This window comes from Bacillus rossius, chromosome 17, assembly GCF_032445375.1.
Source record: "Bacillus rossius redtenbacheri isolate Brsri chromosome 17, Brsri_v3, whole genome shotgun sequence".
NCBI classification, from domain to species: domain Eukaryota; kingdom Metazoa; phylum Arthropoda; class Insecta; order Phasmatodea; family Bacillidae; genus Bacillus; species Bacillus rossius.
In genome coordinates, this window is record NC_086344.1 from 9,009,082 (window position 1) to 9,025,803 (window position 16,722).

General features: G+C 35.7%; 1 protein-coding gene across 1 annotated transcript in view; it reads left to right on the forward strand.

The window, feature by feature from the left end:
* The window catches only part of LOC134540850 (importin-4-like), a 150,766-nt gene extending 137,101 nt beyond the window's left edge, over positions 1-13,665 (forward strand). Inside the window, exons 17-18 of the mRNA XM_063383847.1 lie at positions 852-1,026; positions 12,946-13,665. Coding sequence (XP_063239917.1) covers positions 852-1,026; positions 12,946-13,073 — 303 coding nt within the window. The 3' untranslated portion in view covers positions 13,074-13,665. The remainder of the gene's footprint in view (positions 1-851; positions 1,027-12,945) is intronic.
* The last annotated feature ends 3,057 nt before the right edge of the window (positions 13,666-16,722 follow it).

The window sequence follows — 16,722 nt, forward strand, 5'->3', positions numbered from 1 at the left end:
AAGTGAAAATGGATCACATATATTTTTTAATTTGTTGGGTATTGGATGAAAGAATAATTCTTATGATGTTTTTAATGAACGCACAGAATAGATTTTAAGAAATGTTACAAAAACTCAAAAATTAATTTTTTAAGTGAAGATAAATATAATCTTATATACAACAGTTAAACCACTGTTGGAAATCAGTACAAAGATCAAGGTACAATAAAGTTAATTATGCACTTGGATTAAAACTGCATCTAACTAAGGGCTCGTGAATCTTAGGTTTCGCAACTCAGGAGAAGCTTTGAATGAAACGAGTAGAAATTTCCAGAGTTGAATTGAATATCAGAAACAGCTGACATCGTCCCGGACTGCGCCATTCTGAGCCCAATGTGCCACCACCTCCCCCTTTACACGCTGCGAGCATTCCTTCTACCACCACCCTCTACGACCCTGGTGTTTAACTGCCCGCCGAAGTGTGTGTGTGTGTGTCGGCCCGCGCCCGCCAATGTGACGTCAGTGCTCCGCTCGCGAAAGTTGCCGAACGATGACGAACGGGCAGTGAGTCGTGAGCGCTGGTAGAGGAAGGAGCTTCATGCACCTGTCGTCGTTTTCGGAGCTTTTCAGTGATACGGGGGGGAAACGGGCCTCGCCACACACGGGCTATGTCACGGCCCTGGGAACAGAGTAGCCGGGTCCACATGCCCGTTATAGATTTGGTGGCGCCCTAAACTTAGACAAACACTTCAACCCCCATTGCGGTAGCACAGCTTATATTTGATTAGTTTGGTCTTAGCTTCGCACAGGCCTCATTACAATGTGAAGTTGTCCAGGTAAGCTGCGACGCGGCTCGTCTTGTTGCTCGCCAGGTGTTCCCGGTGTTCGTCAACTACCTGCCGTTGCGACAGGACTTTGACGAGAACAAGTCTGTGTACAAGTGCATGCTGCACCTGTACCACCTGGGCCACCCCATGCTGAAGAAGCACCTCACGCCTGTGCTGAAGACTGCGTTCATGGTCCTGCACTCGCACCAAGGGGACACAGGTAGGCAACGCTTGCGCCTGGCGCTAGAGTACATTTGATGCCGTATCGTTCCAACGGGCAGGGTGTCTACAGGTCACCAATGTCATGAACAAGTCCCAAAATAAGTATTAACAGTGCTGGAAGTCTCAAAACAATTTCCTCTTACTAACGTGTAATTTTTTTTGCGTGAATTTCCAATGGGAATATGAATGTCTTTAATCTCTTGTTGGGTGTCACTTCGGTCGAGGATTCGACACCGCTTAAAACTCGTAAACTATGAAAGCTACAGAGTTGAAGTAAATATACCATAGTAGAGCAGACTTTGCTAATGGTCGTTACGTATGACTTAACCAATTAACATTTACAGTGATGACGTAGTGAGCATTGGTGTGTAGCATAAAATTGAAGTCGGTGAGAGCTGTAACTCCAAAAGTACTAGACGGATTTGCGTAATTTAAACTTTAATTTGCTTGTGAGTGAGCACTGAGTGGTGCTAGTTGAGTGGAATAACTATAATGTTACTAACTATAGTTTTGCGGCCATTAATCACAAAATCCCTTAGCGAAAACGGGTTATGTTGGAAAAAAGAATGAAAACAAGTTAAATCACCCAAAAGAACACAATTAAAAATGCAGAGAAGTGTCGTAGGTATCAAATGAGGCAAAAAGTAGCCAAGAGAAATGAGCCAGTAGGGAAAAATGAAACCCCGAACAAGGTGTGAAATTTGTGCTCGAGCAAGCCTATCTACCTCATGAGAAGTTACAGGGAATGCAGAAAATTGTTTGATAATGGATGTCTGATGTTGACAATGGAGTCAGCTGAGCCAGTGGTTGTGAACGATGGGCCAAGTTTGTTGCGGCTTGATGTCACAATTTTTCTGGCGTGGCCACCTAATCGTCAAGAAAGGCGTTTATTTAATACACATCAAAAAATAAAGCAACATCGATTTTGTTAAATTATTATATTTATTTGATACACAACAGTTTCGTTCAGCGCAATGGAAATGCATGAAACAAACCCCTGGCGGCTGTAGTCCAAAATACAGTCCACCCAGAATTTTTTTGATGTCTCACTTTAGTTTATAGTCGCACATTAAATATAAACACTTGGAGACTAACCTTAAGGGTGTATGTCCCGTTCCAGGTCATTATTTTATATTTACGCCCCACTTTACGTTCTGAACTTTCAACATAATTAATTTTATATATATATTACTTTTTGCATAATTAGCTGGCAAAGTTGCATTTTTAACAATTTTGTGCAGTATGGATAAAGATAATGAAATGGAATATAAAACTGGAGCGTTGTATGTTTTAAAGTCGATTCTACTGGCTGCTATGTGATATGGTTTAATTTCTTTCAGAAAAAGTTTTTAAAATTTACCTGGCTATTTAAATCAAATCAAAATTGTTATTTTAAAAGCTAAATAAAATGAGAAAAAAATTTCTGAAAGAATTTTAAACTATACCACGCAGTAGCCGCCAGCATTGCCTTTAAACCTAACAATTTTCAGTTAATTATTCAATTTGTTTTTCTTATCGATCTGAACAAAAGTTTTAAAAATTAAACTGTGCCAACTAATTGTGCAAAAAGTATGCGCTGCATAAATTTTCATTTAGTTGAAGTTTGGCCACTTAAAAAGTCTACAAGTTTAACTTTTTTTTTTTACGTGCATACACTCTTAAATCTTGGGGAAATTATCTTTGAAAAGGTTTTAGCTTTCTAATGTAAGTACCTTATAAATCAGTATGTTCCTGCAATGATTTTTAATTTTGCTTACCAAAATTTGTGTGAAAATGCTCCTTTTTACAAGAAATTTTTCATCATAGTCTTGAGAAAGTCTATAAATTGGTTCACCAGGCATTTGTAGACAACCTTATGGAGGAATATTAGTTGAAAATTATTTCATGAACATATGCCATTGCTTGTTTTTACTAGTGGTCTGTCAGTTCTTGATAACTGAAGTGTATGTTGGTTCCCGAAACGTTGCAACTGTTTTGACATAGAAAGCCAACTGTTTTCATTCGTGCTGTCATCGTAATGTTGTGTGTTTATTTATGCAGAAAGCCAACTGTTTTCATTTGTGTGTCATTGTAATGTTGTGTGTTTATTTATGCTGTTGGATTGGTCTTTGCATCACTGCATTATCCAAGGTTTTGTTTTTCTGTATTTAGTGTTCTTTTTGAATCCGTCTCTTGTTAGCAGCCTATTGTGTTCGTCTGTGCTGTAATTTTTTCTGATTAAATTTCTATCTAGGCATGTAACAATTAACATCTGATAGTATTGGCTTGTTCTCTGTGTGATCATATTTCTTGTCCATATTTGAAGTTTTTTGTAACAACCACTGTAAATCAGCAGTGGCATATGTCAGTGGAATTATTTTAAATGTTAATTTTTTCGGTTGTCTTCACTCATTTTTAGGTAGATCTCCAAGAAATACTGCTGCCATTACCATTATGCGACTTCTGTAAAATTTCTACCTACCGGTTGTTTATAGTTTTATGGTCCCTAAATCCCAAAACCGTCAACTCAAAAGTTGATGTATGTTATATGTATATATGTATATATGTCATGTATTTATATATATATATATATGTATATAATATGAGAAATTATTGATTGTTTGAAGAAAAATAAATTATATAAGATTTTAGAAAAGTTTCTTGGTATTTACATAAATTCCGATCATGGAATTTTAATTCCAGAAAAAAATTTAACTTCTTTCTTTTTTCAGTTGTCAATCGGCAGATTATCTTAATAGAAATAAGCTTTGTAAAACTAGCTCTGTGAGCTACCAGAAATCGCGTAACAGTACACAAATTTAAAAAAAAAAAAAAACTATTTTATATTACCTACACCGCAATTTTTTTTAGTGAAGGTGTGGTCAAATTTGTGTATTAAGTAAGTATGTAACAGTTTGTGTTTGCATTGAGATGTCATTAGTACATACACATATTTTTGTTACTCAATAATGAAAGATGTTCATAATTTATTCTTAATTTTTAATGAATTTTTTTTTTATTCTCAGTACTTTAAAGCTAGTTATTTTATAATTAGATTCAGATGTTTGTGTTTAAAACTTTCAATTGCTTGTCATGAAATGGACAAATAATATTTCGTTCTGGGTTTTTGGTTATCATGTCGTAGTACGAGTTTATTTTTTTGTTTCCGAGGGAGACAGGTGGTTGATTGATCTAATACTTGCCTCCAAATGTGAGGCGATCCAGGCTTCATTTTAAGTGAGAAACATGGCCGAATTGCATCAAGCTGGTGGGTTTTCTCAGGTTGCTCCGATTTCCCCCACCCATTCATTCCATCAATGCACTCTCTCTTCTGGCCACCTTGATGCCAACGATACATTTACAATGTATCTGCTTGTCACTAAAGTTCTGAAAGTCAAGAAAAAGTAAAACTTAAAGACTATTCATGAAAGTCACAAAAAGGTCCCTAAGGCCAAGACACAAAAATAAGGGTTTAGGCATTAGATATGCTACCTGTTCCCTAACCATATTCCTAGTGCACAAAACCGCTCACAATCTCTTAGATATGACATGGCCAGTCCCTTATTTTTAGGAAACGGATGTTGGTGTCTCATTCATTGCCGATCTATATCACAATTTCAGCGCATGTTGATTTCATTCAGATGGCAGACCCGTATCTGGTGCCATTATCTCGTATATTGTCACGTGGCACCTAGCCGGTGCCACCACCATTTCTGTCACGATCCACCTTCAGAGGGGGGGGCGAGAATCGTAGCTCTTTACATAGAAACAACTCGCTTGGCATCAACTAGTCTTAACTTCATAAAATACTTTACTGTACCTAGGATCATAGGTTCGTCATCCCGTACAGGATGTCTGGTGAGAGCTGAACTAAGGAGATTTTGCAAAATAACATAATACTTAATTAAAATTATTTTATTCTTAAAGTCAAATACTCAACATCATTTTAAAGAACATTTAAATAGCGGGATTACAATTTAAAACAATAATCTCTTTACTTCCTTAACGATTGAACGACCTTACAAGAGAGAGAATGAGAGAACTTCACTAAACACTTCCCTAGTCCTTCCGAATACCTCAAATCATAATTAATACTTAAAATTAAAACAAAGATAAGTCCATACTCACATTTTCCGAAAAGCCTTTCTTGATCGATTACTTAAAACTAACGTAGGGGCCTCTCCTGCCCTTAAAATCCGAACGAACATTACATTTTAAAAAATTATAACTAAACGACTAGTGACAAGGGCCATTGCCTCCGCCCGAAAGCTTGAAGATGACTACATTATGACCTAACTTAAATTAAACGACTCGTGGCCTCTGGCGTCGGCCATAGCTTCCGCCCGAAAGCTTGAATTCCTACATCACGAACGAACTAACAACTCGTGACCACAGGTGAGACGCATAGCCTCCGCCTGAGTGAGCCCCGAGTCACCACTCACTTGCGCTTAAATTCGCGCGCCCTGCCGCGCCTACCATAACAAAAGCTCGTTATTGAAGTCAAATTTACTAAACAACTAACTAGAACATCTGGGAAGGCTACCCCCCTCTACCCCGATGTGCAGGCCACACCGCGCGGCTTGTTACGACAGCGCGCCCCAGTAACTGCGGCCCGTGGCTGCGCCAGCGCGCGGCCAAACAAACAAACAAAATTCTGCAAGCCCGCAGCGCGCCGCGCCGGCCCCGTGCCCCAATTACATGGTCACGCCACTTGCGCTGACGAGTGAACAGAGCAGCCAGCCCAGAGTCCCGTCAGTAAAGTCCCCAAATTTGATTTCAACAACCCTGCAAAATTTCAACCCGCGACATAACCCTCCCCTCACAGAGCTCGAGCCCCATCGAGCTACCTCAAAATTACAAATTGTCTTTTTCCATTAAACCATAACTATAAATTCCTCATTTCACAAAAATAATAATTTTCTTAGTTCCTTGCTGTCTGAACATACATCTAGATTCTGCATAAGAGTTATTTTAAAACAACAAGTATTCATAAAATTAAATGTAAAACTTTTATCTGGTTTGTTCTCACAGGAACCTTCAGAGGCTCGAGTTCTCAATTCTAAAAAAATTGTTCTGTTAGTGAAGCTCTCTTTACAAATTAAATTACTGTTCTTAGTTTCTCAGTATTCGTTAAACAATGTGCAAATTCTTGATAATTATTATTATTTTTTTTTTTCGGTTTCCGTTTATTACCATACTTCTTTCGTTCTTCAAAAAAAATTAAGTGTCCTTACAGTGTTTCAATTAATTAAACTCTTATCTCGTGAAGGTTGGTGCAACTCCTCGAAGTCAGTGTTGTCGAGAAGAGTAGCTCCCTGGGCTGGCCATCAGCAAACACCACTCAACTCCAACAGCTACTGGACTGGCTTCCAGGGCAGCTCACAACTTCTCCCCACATCTGCTTCGGAGTTGTGCCATCCTCATCACGAACAGATTACAATTCTGAAACATCATCAACAGGCATTACCATCACGCCTGACAAATACAAAACTAACTACTAAACTGCAATCGATGGGCAAGGATGCAAACACACAAAAAAATAAAATTAATTAATTCAACTGCTAACATAAAGTATCCCACCCTTAGCATAATCTAATCAGGCAAATAATTTGATAGGAAAAACTTAAGGAAGGGAAACATGACCTCCAATGATTTTCCCTAACTCTTGAGTCTTGATCTTCTCTATACAGCAAATAGTCCCCACGAAGTAACTGGGTTGAAGGTCAGTTCACATGACCCACCCATAACCTCTTCTACTCTTCTTTTCTTCTGGGGGCAACCACAATGCCCACCAATCTCTCTCCATGGTGCCGAACCAGCTATCCCATGAGAGTAAACAACGTAGTCAATAGAAGCGCAGAGGGGAAACACCAATCTCTGGCTTGTCGAGTCATAAAACTGCTTTATCTTCTTCTTCTTCTGAGTAAAAATATCTGACTAACCTTGCTTCTATTCTTCCAAACAGTAAAAGTTCATCAGGTATCTTCATGAAAGAAACATTCTAACTAATAATTCTTCATTTTTCTTCTTCTTTATTTCTGTTAGTTGTAATAGAAGGCCATGTTAGGGAGGTTATAGGGAAAAAGAGTGGCCAATTCCCACCCCATCACCCACCTAGATCATGACTAATTAACTTTTAAACTTTCTATTTCAAACAAATAAAAAAAAAACATTTTTTTTTTATTCAAACTTTTAAACTATAATTACTTTTACTTCATAACCTCAAAAGCTAATCAATAATTCTAAATGAAATTGTGATTTACTGCATCCTTGTTCCATCCGATCTGTTTGTTTATAACCTTTCTTGTAAAGTATAAAATTTTCAAACATTACTAATTCAAAAAAAAATTAAATTCTGGTGTCCTTTGAGTTACAATTAACTTTACTATTTCTTAGCTTGAAATAATTTAAGTTTTCAGAACTATTTCATTGTCTAATTCACAACACTTAAAAATCAACTCAAAACAACAAATCATCAAAATCAATAAGATCATCTGACCTACCTATCAGTACGGTGAACTTGAACTGTTCGTACACATTTATAATAAGCTATTGTATTTAAATTCCAACCTAAATAAGGTTTAAAAAAAACTACTAATCCCTCTGTAAATTAAGAAAATTAACTTTAAAAATTAAACTTAAGGTATTAGTTCTTTTTGACAGCTACCACAACTCACTAGTTCCATTACATTACTATAACCTAAAAAGTTCTGTAAATAATGTTTATAACAAAAAAAACTCCAGTTACTGTCTTCCATAAAAAAAAATAAAACTTTACATGACCTTATTAATCTCCACTTGTAAGTCCATGGCTGCCAGCTTTCTCTTCTCTTGAATCTTCAGTCTTGGCTCTTGTTTCAGTGATCTTGTATCTTGTCTCTCGAACTCTTGTCATCTTGTAAACTGGACTGCTGCTCAGCTCATCTTAAGGAATCTGTAACAGTTTCAAAAATACATGTTAATTTAAATTACATAATTCCTGTTCTTTGGTCCTAAAAAAAATTGTATTATTAGTACACATTACCCTGAAACAACATTATTATTCATTGTTTATTACTTAAAAAAAAATGCTTTACCATAAAATCCTTTTTTGTTCTTTTCATTAGGCCTATTTATTTTCCTTCTTCTTAATTAAATTCTGCTTCAAATGTTAATCCTAACTTAAGACCTACCATCTATTTATTATTCATTACCTACATTATTTATGTTACCCTAAAATTCCCATAAGTTTCTAATACTTCCTATCAAAGACATTCTCTCTAAAAAAAAATTTACTTGTGACTCTTAACTTAACAAACTTAAAAAAAACTTTTACACTAGACTTAACTTATTATTCATTCTTAGTTACTAAATTTCTATTTGTAAACTTTAGTACTTACAAACAAAAACTGCCTATTTCTCTCTACCTCTTAATCTCTTTCAATTATTACAATAATAATGTTACCTTGCATCTTTAAACTTTCTTCTTTTCAATTAAATTAGACATCTCATAACAATAAAAATTCTGCCTATACTCTTCTTATGGGTGTACAAACCAACAACAAAATTTCAAATTCTCAAGTTTCCTTATATTTAAATTATGCAATGCACATAACCTCTGTGGTGCCTGTACCCTTTTAGGCCTACCACCTTCTCCTCTCACAGCATGACAACTCTTATTCCTCGGGGTCTGTATTCACTGTTACAAATCAAATATCTCAAAAAAATTAAAAACAAATTTATTATTTTAAGAAAACAAAAATTTACATTGAATTTACTATGGAGCCTGGAAATCTTAATGTCTCACAGCAGCTAACATGACTAAATCCCATGGAACCCCAGGTTTACATAACCTGTGCCCAAAAATGTAAGCATACCAGGCTTTCCCTGCACTGGTTTTACAGCATCACACACTATTTAGGGCCCCTGATCTGCCATCAGTCCCAAGGAGTTTTCCCACAACCCCTCTCTACACAAGCGCCTACCGCATTCCTCTCAATTGGCTATCGGTTTTACGGCATTCTTTTGGGATCCGACCATCAAGTTAGGGCTAATCGAACACTAAACCTCCATACTTCCAAACTAATGTAAATCAATTAAATTTTCTCTGTAAATTCTAAAAATCAAAAAAAATTATTCCAACATGCCAAAGAAACTTCCAAAAAAAATTCATAATCTTATCTTCAAACCATTAAAATAAAAATAAATAGATTACTCTGTTTTCTCCTTAATAACTGTAAACTGTCAACAAATATTATGTCGTAAATTTAACTATGCTTACTGACTCTTAATCAAAAAATCTCATTTGTCCTAATTAATAAACAACCGATTTCCTTAAAATCTCACTGTATCTCTCACACTCAAACTTCACTGGCTGAATATCTCAATAAATTCAAAAACAATTATCTAAACTCTTAAAGAAACTCCTCCCCAATTATTCAAATTACTTCACCTTATTTTATTTCATTACTTAAAACACCTTACTCAAAAAAAATTAATTAATTATCTAGCTATCTTCCATTATTATTTATTTACCGAACAAAACTTTCTCCTAAATTAATTTAGTAACATTCAATTTCACATTAGGCAAGTACACTAACTCTCTACAGCAATGTTTCTCATTTCCCTCCTTCCTAACTGAATCCAATCTTACTTAACCTCCAGGGAATTTACCTCACAAAATAACCAAAAATTTCACTGTAGTGCCTATCTGCTATAGGCCCACTACACAGGGGGCTCTAACCCCACCAACAAACTTCATTGAAATGGTACCCTATCCCATACAGGATAGCCACTTCGGTACTACCATGGGGAACTCCTGCCCCAAACTACTCACAACTCTCAGGATTCTCCTGACCCTTAATTCCGTAGTCAGCCCATCTCCTATGGTCTGCGCTACAATTCCCTTTCTTCCCAGGGACACAACGCCTCACCTTAGGGTCCCTCGCCCTAATGAAAACATTAATTTTGTCTCTCTGTTCTTTTGGAGTAAATTCCCTCTACACACAAAATCTAGCCTTCCCAGTTTTCTTAATGCTTATCGATTTTATAGTGTACCTCCTTAATAATGTTTACAAATCCCAAAAAAATATTTTTAAAACCGAGGTAGAATTTAACTAACAAAAACATAAACAACTTACAACGAAACACTTCTAGCCTATACATCATACACTTCTTAAAATAAATTACTTACATACTGAAAGTTCCTCTTCTTCTAAAACACACTTAAATTTAAATTTATTTAACCAATAGTCTATTTTCTTATCGCTAAGTTACCGTACAGCTGATCAAAACAAGGTCACGGCCTGTCCACGTCTCCGTATGAGCCCGTGACGTCACCGAATTCCATCAGGTGCGCCAACCCTCGCTTGCGGTTCCTCCGTTCTCCGCTAGGTCTCAGCACCTCCCCGTCACGTGTTCACTCTGCCACGTCCACTGACGTGTCGTTCTGAAACAACTCTCAACATTTTTCTAATTAAAACAAAACATCACTATAAATTCTATAACTCTCTTTTACATAAACTCTCGTTTTCTCTTTAATTCCTTTCTAACGTTTATCCTTCCCTCGACTGATTTAATTCGTACGTCTCGTCTCCTACGCGCACGAAAACAAAACAAACTTCTCTTGAAAATAATTCCTATTTACGACAAAAAACTTTATTTTAAATTATAATTCTCTTAACCTACAATCTTAAAATGAACTTCAATTAAATTAAACCACTTGCATTATCTCTAATAAGCAATTAACTTATAACGTATTCTCCTCACGTAATAATCCCCGATATAAATCTACAATAAATTCAACGACTTAAAACAACTTATCACTATAAACTTTATCCTTACAAGTATCCTCAAATAAACATCTGTTACGTCAAAAAAAAAATCTCAAAGACTTCCTCCACTATAGACTAAAATTCCGTAATCCTCTCCTCAAGTAAACTCTTAATAACCTGCTATCAGAAGCTGAAACTAACTTAATAATAAACATAAAAATCTACCTCTCTCTCTCTCCAGAAATAGAACCTATCCGGCGAACTCTACCATTTCTGTCACGTGGCACCTAGCCGGTGCCACCACCATTTCTGTCACGATCCACCTTCAGAGGGGGGGGCGAGAATCGTAGCTCTTTACATAGAAACAACTCGCTTGGCATCAACTAGTCTTAACTTCATAAAATACTTTACTGTACCTAGGATCATAGGTTCGTCATCCCGTACAGGATGTCTGGTGAGAGCTGAACTAAGGAGATTTTGCAAAATAACATAATACTTAATTAAAATTATTTTATTCTTAAAGTCAAATACTCAACATCATTTTAAAGAACATTTAAATAGCGGGATTACAATTTAAAACAATAATCTCTTTACTTCCTTAACGATTGAACGACCTTACAAGAGAGAGAATGAGAGAACTTCACTAAACACTTCCCTAGTCCTTCCGAATACCTCAAATCATAATTAATACTTAAAATTAAAACAAAGATAAGTCCATACTCACATTTTCCGAAAAGCCTTTCTTGATCGATTACTTAAAACTAACGTAGGGGCCTCTCCTGCCCTTAAAATCCGAACGAACATTACATTTTAAAAAATTATAACTAAACGACTAGTGACAAGGGCCATTGCCTCCGCCCGAAAGCTTGAAGATGACTACATTATGACCTAACTTAAATTAAACGACTCGTGGCCTCTGGCGTCGGCCATAGCTTCCGCCCGAAAGCTTGAATTCCTACATCACGAACGAACTAACAACTCGTGACCACAGGTGAGACGCATAGCCTCCGCCTGAGTGAGCCCCGAGTCACCACTCACTTGCGCTTAAATTCGCGCGCCCTGCCGCGCCTACCATAACAAAAGCTCGTTATTGAAGTCAAATTTACTAAACAACTAACTAGAACATCTGGGAAGGCTACCCCCCTCTACCCCGATGTGCAGGCCACACCGCGCGGCTTGTTACGACAGCGCGCCCCAGTAACTGCGGCCCGTGGCTGCGCCAGCGCGCGGCCAAACAAACAAACAAAATTCTGCAAGCCCGCAGCGCGCCGCGCCGGCCCCGTGCCCCAATTACATGGTCACGCCACTTGCGCTGACGAGTGAACAGAGCAGCCAGCCCAGAGTCCCGTCAGTAAAGTCCCCAAATTTGATTTCAACAACCCTGCAAAATTTCAACCCGCGACAATATAAACACTTTTTGAACATCGGAGGACGTACCAAGCGTTTTTGTGCGCCAAATTAAACTTTATTTTAGTGAAACTATCCTGAAATACATTTTGTACACTTAAATGGTCATAAAAAGAAATAATCGTAAATTAAAACTACTTGAGAAAATTAGAAAATCTGTTCTATTTTGTGCGATAGTGCTGCTTTTTCTAGTGTTTTTGACATAACAATTGTATCTATGGCTGCAAAACGTCTGCTAGAATACGTGAAAACCAGTGTTTAGTATTGCTCAGGGCACAATTTTGTTTGCTTACTGGGATTCAGTTTGGATATGATCTGGGAATAATGCCTGGAAGTTATATTACGGTTGTGTCCCAACAAGGCAGTGCTTATTTGCTACCTTACCTGAATGTCTTGGAATACCACCCTAAATAAACAGCAATGGCGCTGAAAGTCACGAAAATATAATTTTTCAGCAGCATTTTTTAAGCTTTTGTATTTTTTTTTCGGCCTAACCACAGTTTACAGACTCAAGTTGAATATCATGTTGAAATTATCTCTGAAAAAATTTTATCTTTCTAACTTTTAAGTACGTTAGTGCAGATTGTAGAAAATTTGGTTATTGCATTTACTCATCTGTAGTTTTGTTTTAGAAATTTATTTTAAAACCACCCTTTCATTCAGAATAACTGGTATGAAAATTTTACTAGACGTTCCTGATATTGGTTCACCAGGTATTGGTAGACACCCTGCCTTAGTCCAGCAATTCCATTTCAATTTTTTTTTTTGGGGTTTTCCAGAAACTCTGGAGATGGTGCTGCACTTTGCCAAGTTGGTGCGCCGGGACTTTGCCGAGGAGTTCAACAAGATCGTGGCGGACCTGCCCCAGGAGCTGACGCCCGTCGTGCAGGAGGTGCTGTCGTCCTAGCAGCTGGAGGGCGTCCGGATCTGGAGGGTGTGAATAGTGTGGTTACGTTCGCGTCTTTTCATTCTCGTGGGACTGCCATCGTTTTTTTTTCCGCAAGATCACAAAATTGTTGATGGTAACACTGTTGTGAAAGCGAAATATTGATTATAGGTTGTGTAAGATATGAAGAGAGCTTTCAGAAAATTTCATATATTTAAAATTGTGATGAAAGTATACTACATACATATACCAAAAGTTAAATATACGTAAAAAAAAATTTAACCAAGCATGATGTGTTGTTATTGCTTGATTGTGTGCAGTATGTTTAAAATGGCATGCAAGTATGAAGGTTGAGTTCATCAGAATTAGGTTTTAGAAAATTTTCGCACACTGTAACTCCAAAACAAGTGATATTCATAGTTCACCGAATTTTTCATGACATTATTTTGCTACTTGTTATTCCTCTTATGGAATGGTAATTGCCTGTTGTGACATTAATGTCTAGTAATCAATTAGTGGGACACAAAATTACTGCAGAATGTGTGTAAGACTGGTTTTGTTAATGAAGATTATATATTTGTATGTTAAAAAATATATATTAGTGGACAGTGGATACTGGTATCGATGTTATTTATATGTTTTTGTATTTTTTATGTTTTAAACATTTTCCACCAAAATATTGTAACAGCCTAGTCTTGACTGTAGAATTTTGGGCTATTTTAACAGCACCTAGTGAAGATATTTGTTAGCAGCAGATAACTTAAACATAAATATGTATGTTATATTTTATAAGCTGTACCCAGGAAGCATAGGTATTTGCTTGAAAAACGCATCAAACTGATTGCGCACTTATGTCCTGTTCACAGTTGTTCATATAGAAAGTTCACGCAAAACAAGATGTCTGTTTCATCTGCGATCATTATACATAATATATGATACATAGCTAGAAAAGGCAGGTGAGATTTTTAAGCCATTAGAGAATTTTTTTAAGTTTAAAATACAAAACACAAACACTGTAATATAAATATTTGCATTAGTTTAGTTAGTTTCAATCTCATTGATACAAAGTGCCAAACTAATGGTCCCTTCAGGTTGTGTTGATAATGTGTGTCATTATGACTTAAAAAATAAAACACATTTTCCACCATGTGTTTATAGTGTGTACTTTTTTATAAATCACTTTCAACATTTTGCAAATTTTATTTTTCTCTTAGGTCAGGATTATTATAATTATTTTTCACCTAGCTTTAATGATTTTTAAATATTGGCCTCTTCCATTCTTTTAACTTAAATTCAGGCATTAATTTTACAAGTATTTCAGTTGCAATTCATTTTTCCAATTAACACAAAACTGAGGAAAATGGTTATGCCCTATTGTATTCACATAACTTTTAATGGGAATGGTTATTCTCCTTTACTTGTTTATAATTATTTTAAGGTAGTACAACTTCAGTTTTTGTGAAAATATTATTTTTCTTTTTATTAATTAATTTTTTTGTTATTACGTAATAGCTGCCAGGCTTGAAGTGTATTTTAGCAACAATCTCTTAAACTAAAAACAATTAGCATTGCTTGAATTAGAAAGGTTTTCACCTGTAGGTAAAAAAAAAATGTAAATGTAATTTTATCAAGATAGTGATTTAAAAATGATTAGTAGGTTACAAGTTAGAAGTATAATTTAAAAAAATTATTATTTGATTATTTATAGTCTTTCTTCAAATATATAGTACATTTAAGAATTTTTTTATGGTACAATCAATATAAATAACTAATAATCCTAACATGCCTGTGTATTAGTAAGTTATTTAAGATGTATGTTAGGTGACAGTAAAATCATAGATAGTACAGAAATAATAGTCAAATGCAATAGTATAACATGTAAGGGTTTGAAGTGGTGCATATTAATGAGAATAAGCCTGTGACCTCCCAAAAATTACTTTTACTGTAAAATTTACATTTTGAAAGTAATAATTTGTATTGTTTCAGAAAAGTATTTTCGTGTGAAAATTTTCTTACTGGTTGTATTGCTGAGGTTTCTAGTTTTATTCTGAAGTTGGAACATCCTTCTGCTGTGTAATGATGTAATGATCTCTAGGCTGGATTTCATTCTTCTTTTTTTGTACACTCGCACAATATTATTACTTTGTTCACTGGCAGCAGTCTTGGCTGTCAGTATTTTTTTTTTTTTTTTCTATCATTGAAGTAGATCTTTCCCAAGGCAAAAAATAAGTTTGGTTTTGAGAGAAATACCAATCAATTTTGTATTATTAGATGTTAGTATGTAATAACTAGCATTACTTTAATGTAATTTTTTTCTTCCCTAAATTTTATTTCATAGTACCATATTCACCCGAAAATAATGTGACCCCAAATTTTATGATTATGAGTTTATTAAAAAGACTTTATGGATTGTAAATCGCACTTCAAGTACATAGCAATTGGAATTTATTAAATTTTTTAAATTGATTCCATGTGCTTTCTGGTGTTACGTTTGTCAGTAGAGTGATTTACGTGGTCTCTCTTGAAACAGCATGCAGCAGTTAGAAAATAAACCGAGTTGTATGACTAGTTCAAGGACAACTGATGAAAAAGCAAAGAATGTGGTGATACACAGAGGTTGTGTGGTAGGGTGATAATTAATGAAGAGGATCGGCCTTCACCGGCAGCCAGTGAAGAGAAGCAGAAAGAACCCAGTAAGTGATACATTTAAGAAACAGCCTTTTCTCAGTGGCAAGATGCATGCTTGCTATTATAATGCGACCGCCACTTTTTTTCCCCCACAGTTTTGGTGAAAATCATAGAATTATGTTTTGGGTGAATACGGTATATGACTTTTTGTCGATGCATTCAACAAGTTATAAAACAAATTTAAAAAAATTGTGTACCTTTAAAATCCAGATATACCATGTTTATCGCATAATCATCGCACATTTTATACTAAAATCAAGTTTAAAAAGTAGAGGTGCAGTTGTTTTGCAAAAAAAAAAAAAAATGTTAGGTGAAGTTATTTATACAAAAAACCTATTCATGGAAAGTATGTTTATTTAAAAAGTAGAGTACGCCAAACATTTTAAATTAAGTCATGCAACAAAAACATTTTGTACAACTTTAAATAGAAAACGAAAACCGTGACCCAAATGTCAACCCGAACTAACACATAATTATCATCTTAGTACACACTTACCACGAAAGAGTGTGGGCTATTAAATGTAGTCAATTCTGCACTAGACAAAGCGCGCAGATTGCATGCAATTAGCGAGCTATCGATATCCATGTTCGACTGTTTGCTCTTTACAAGAATCAACATGACCAAACATGAATGTTGCCAAATAGCGCTGGCTAAAGTTTTGTATGCGGTACACAGCGGCGATTAAGATAAACAGATAAAGGTCATAATGTTTGAAAACATCTTTAAAAAAAATGTACACATCAAACAACATCGTATTTGGGTTAATTAAATAAGTAAGTGGTAATATCCAATTAAATATTAGATTTCAACTTTAAAGTACATTGTTTTATATGGGAAAACTACGTACACAAAGAGCTTGGAATCAAACAGCGGGACCAAAAATATAATGCGACGTTTATGCAAGAATTTTTTTCTCCAAATTTTGACGCCCTGGAATAATAATGCAAAGATTATGCGCGTGCGAGGATTATGCGATAAAAC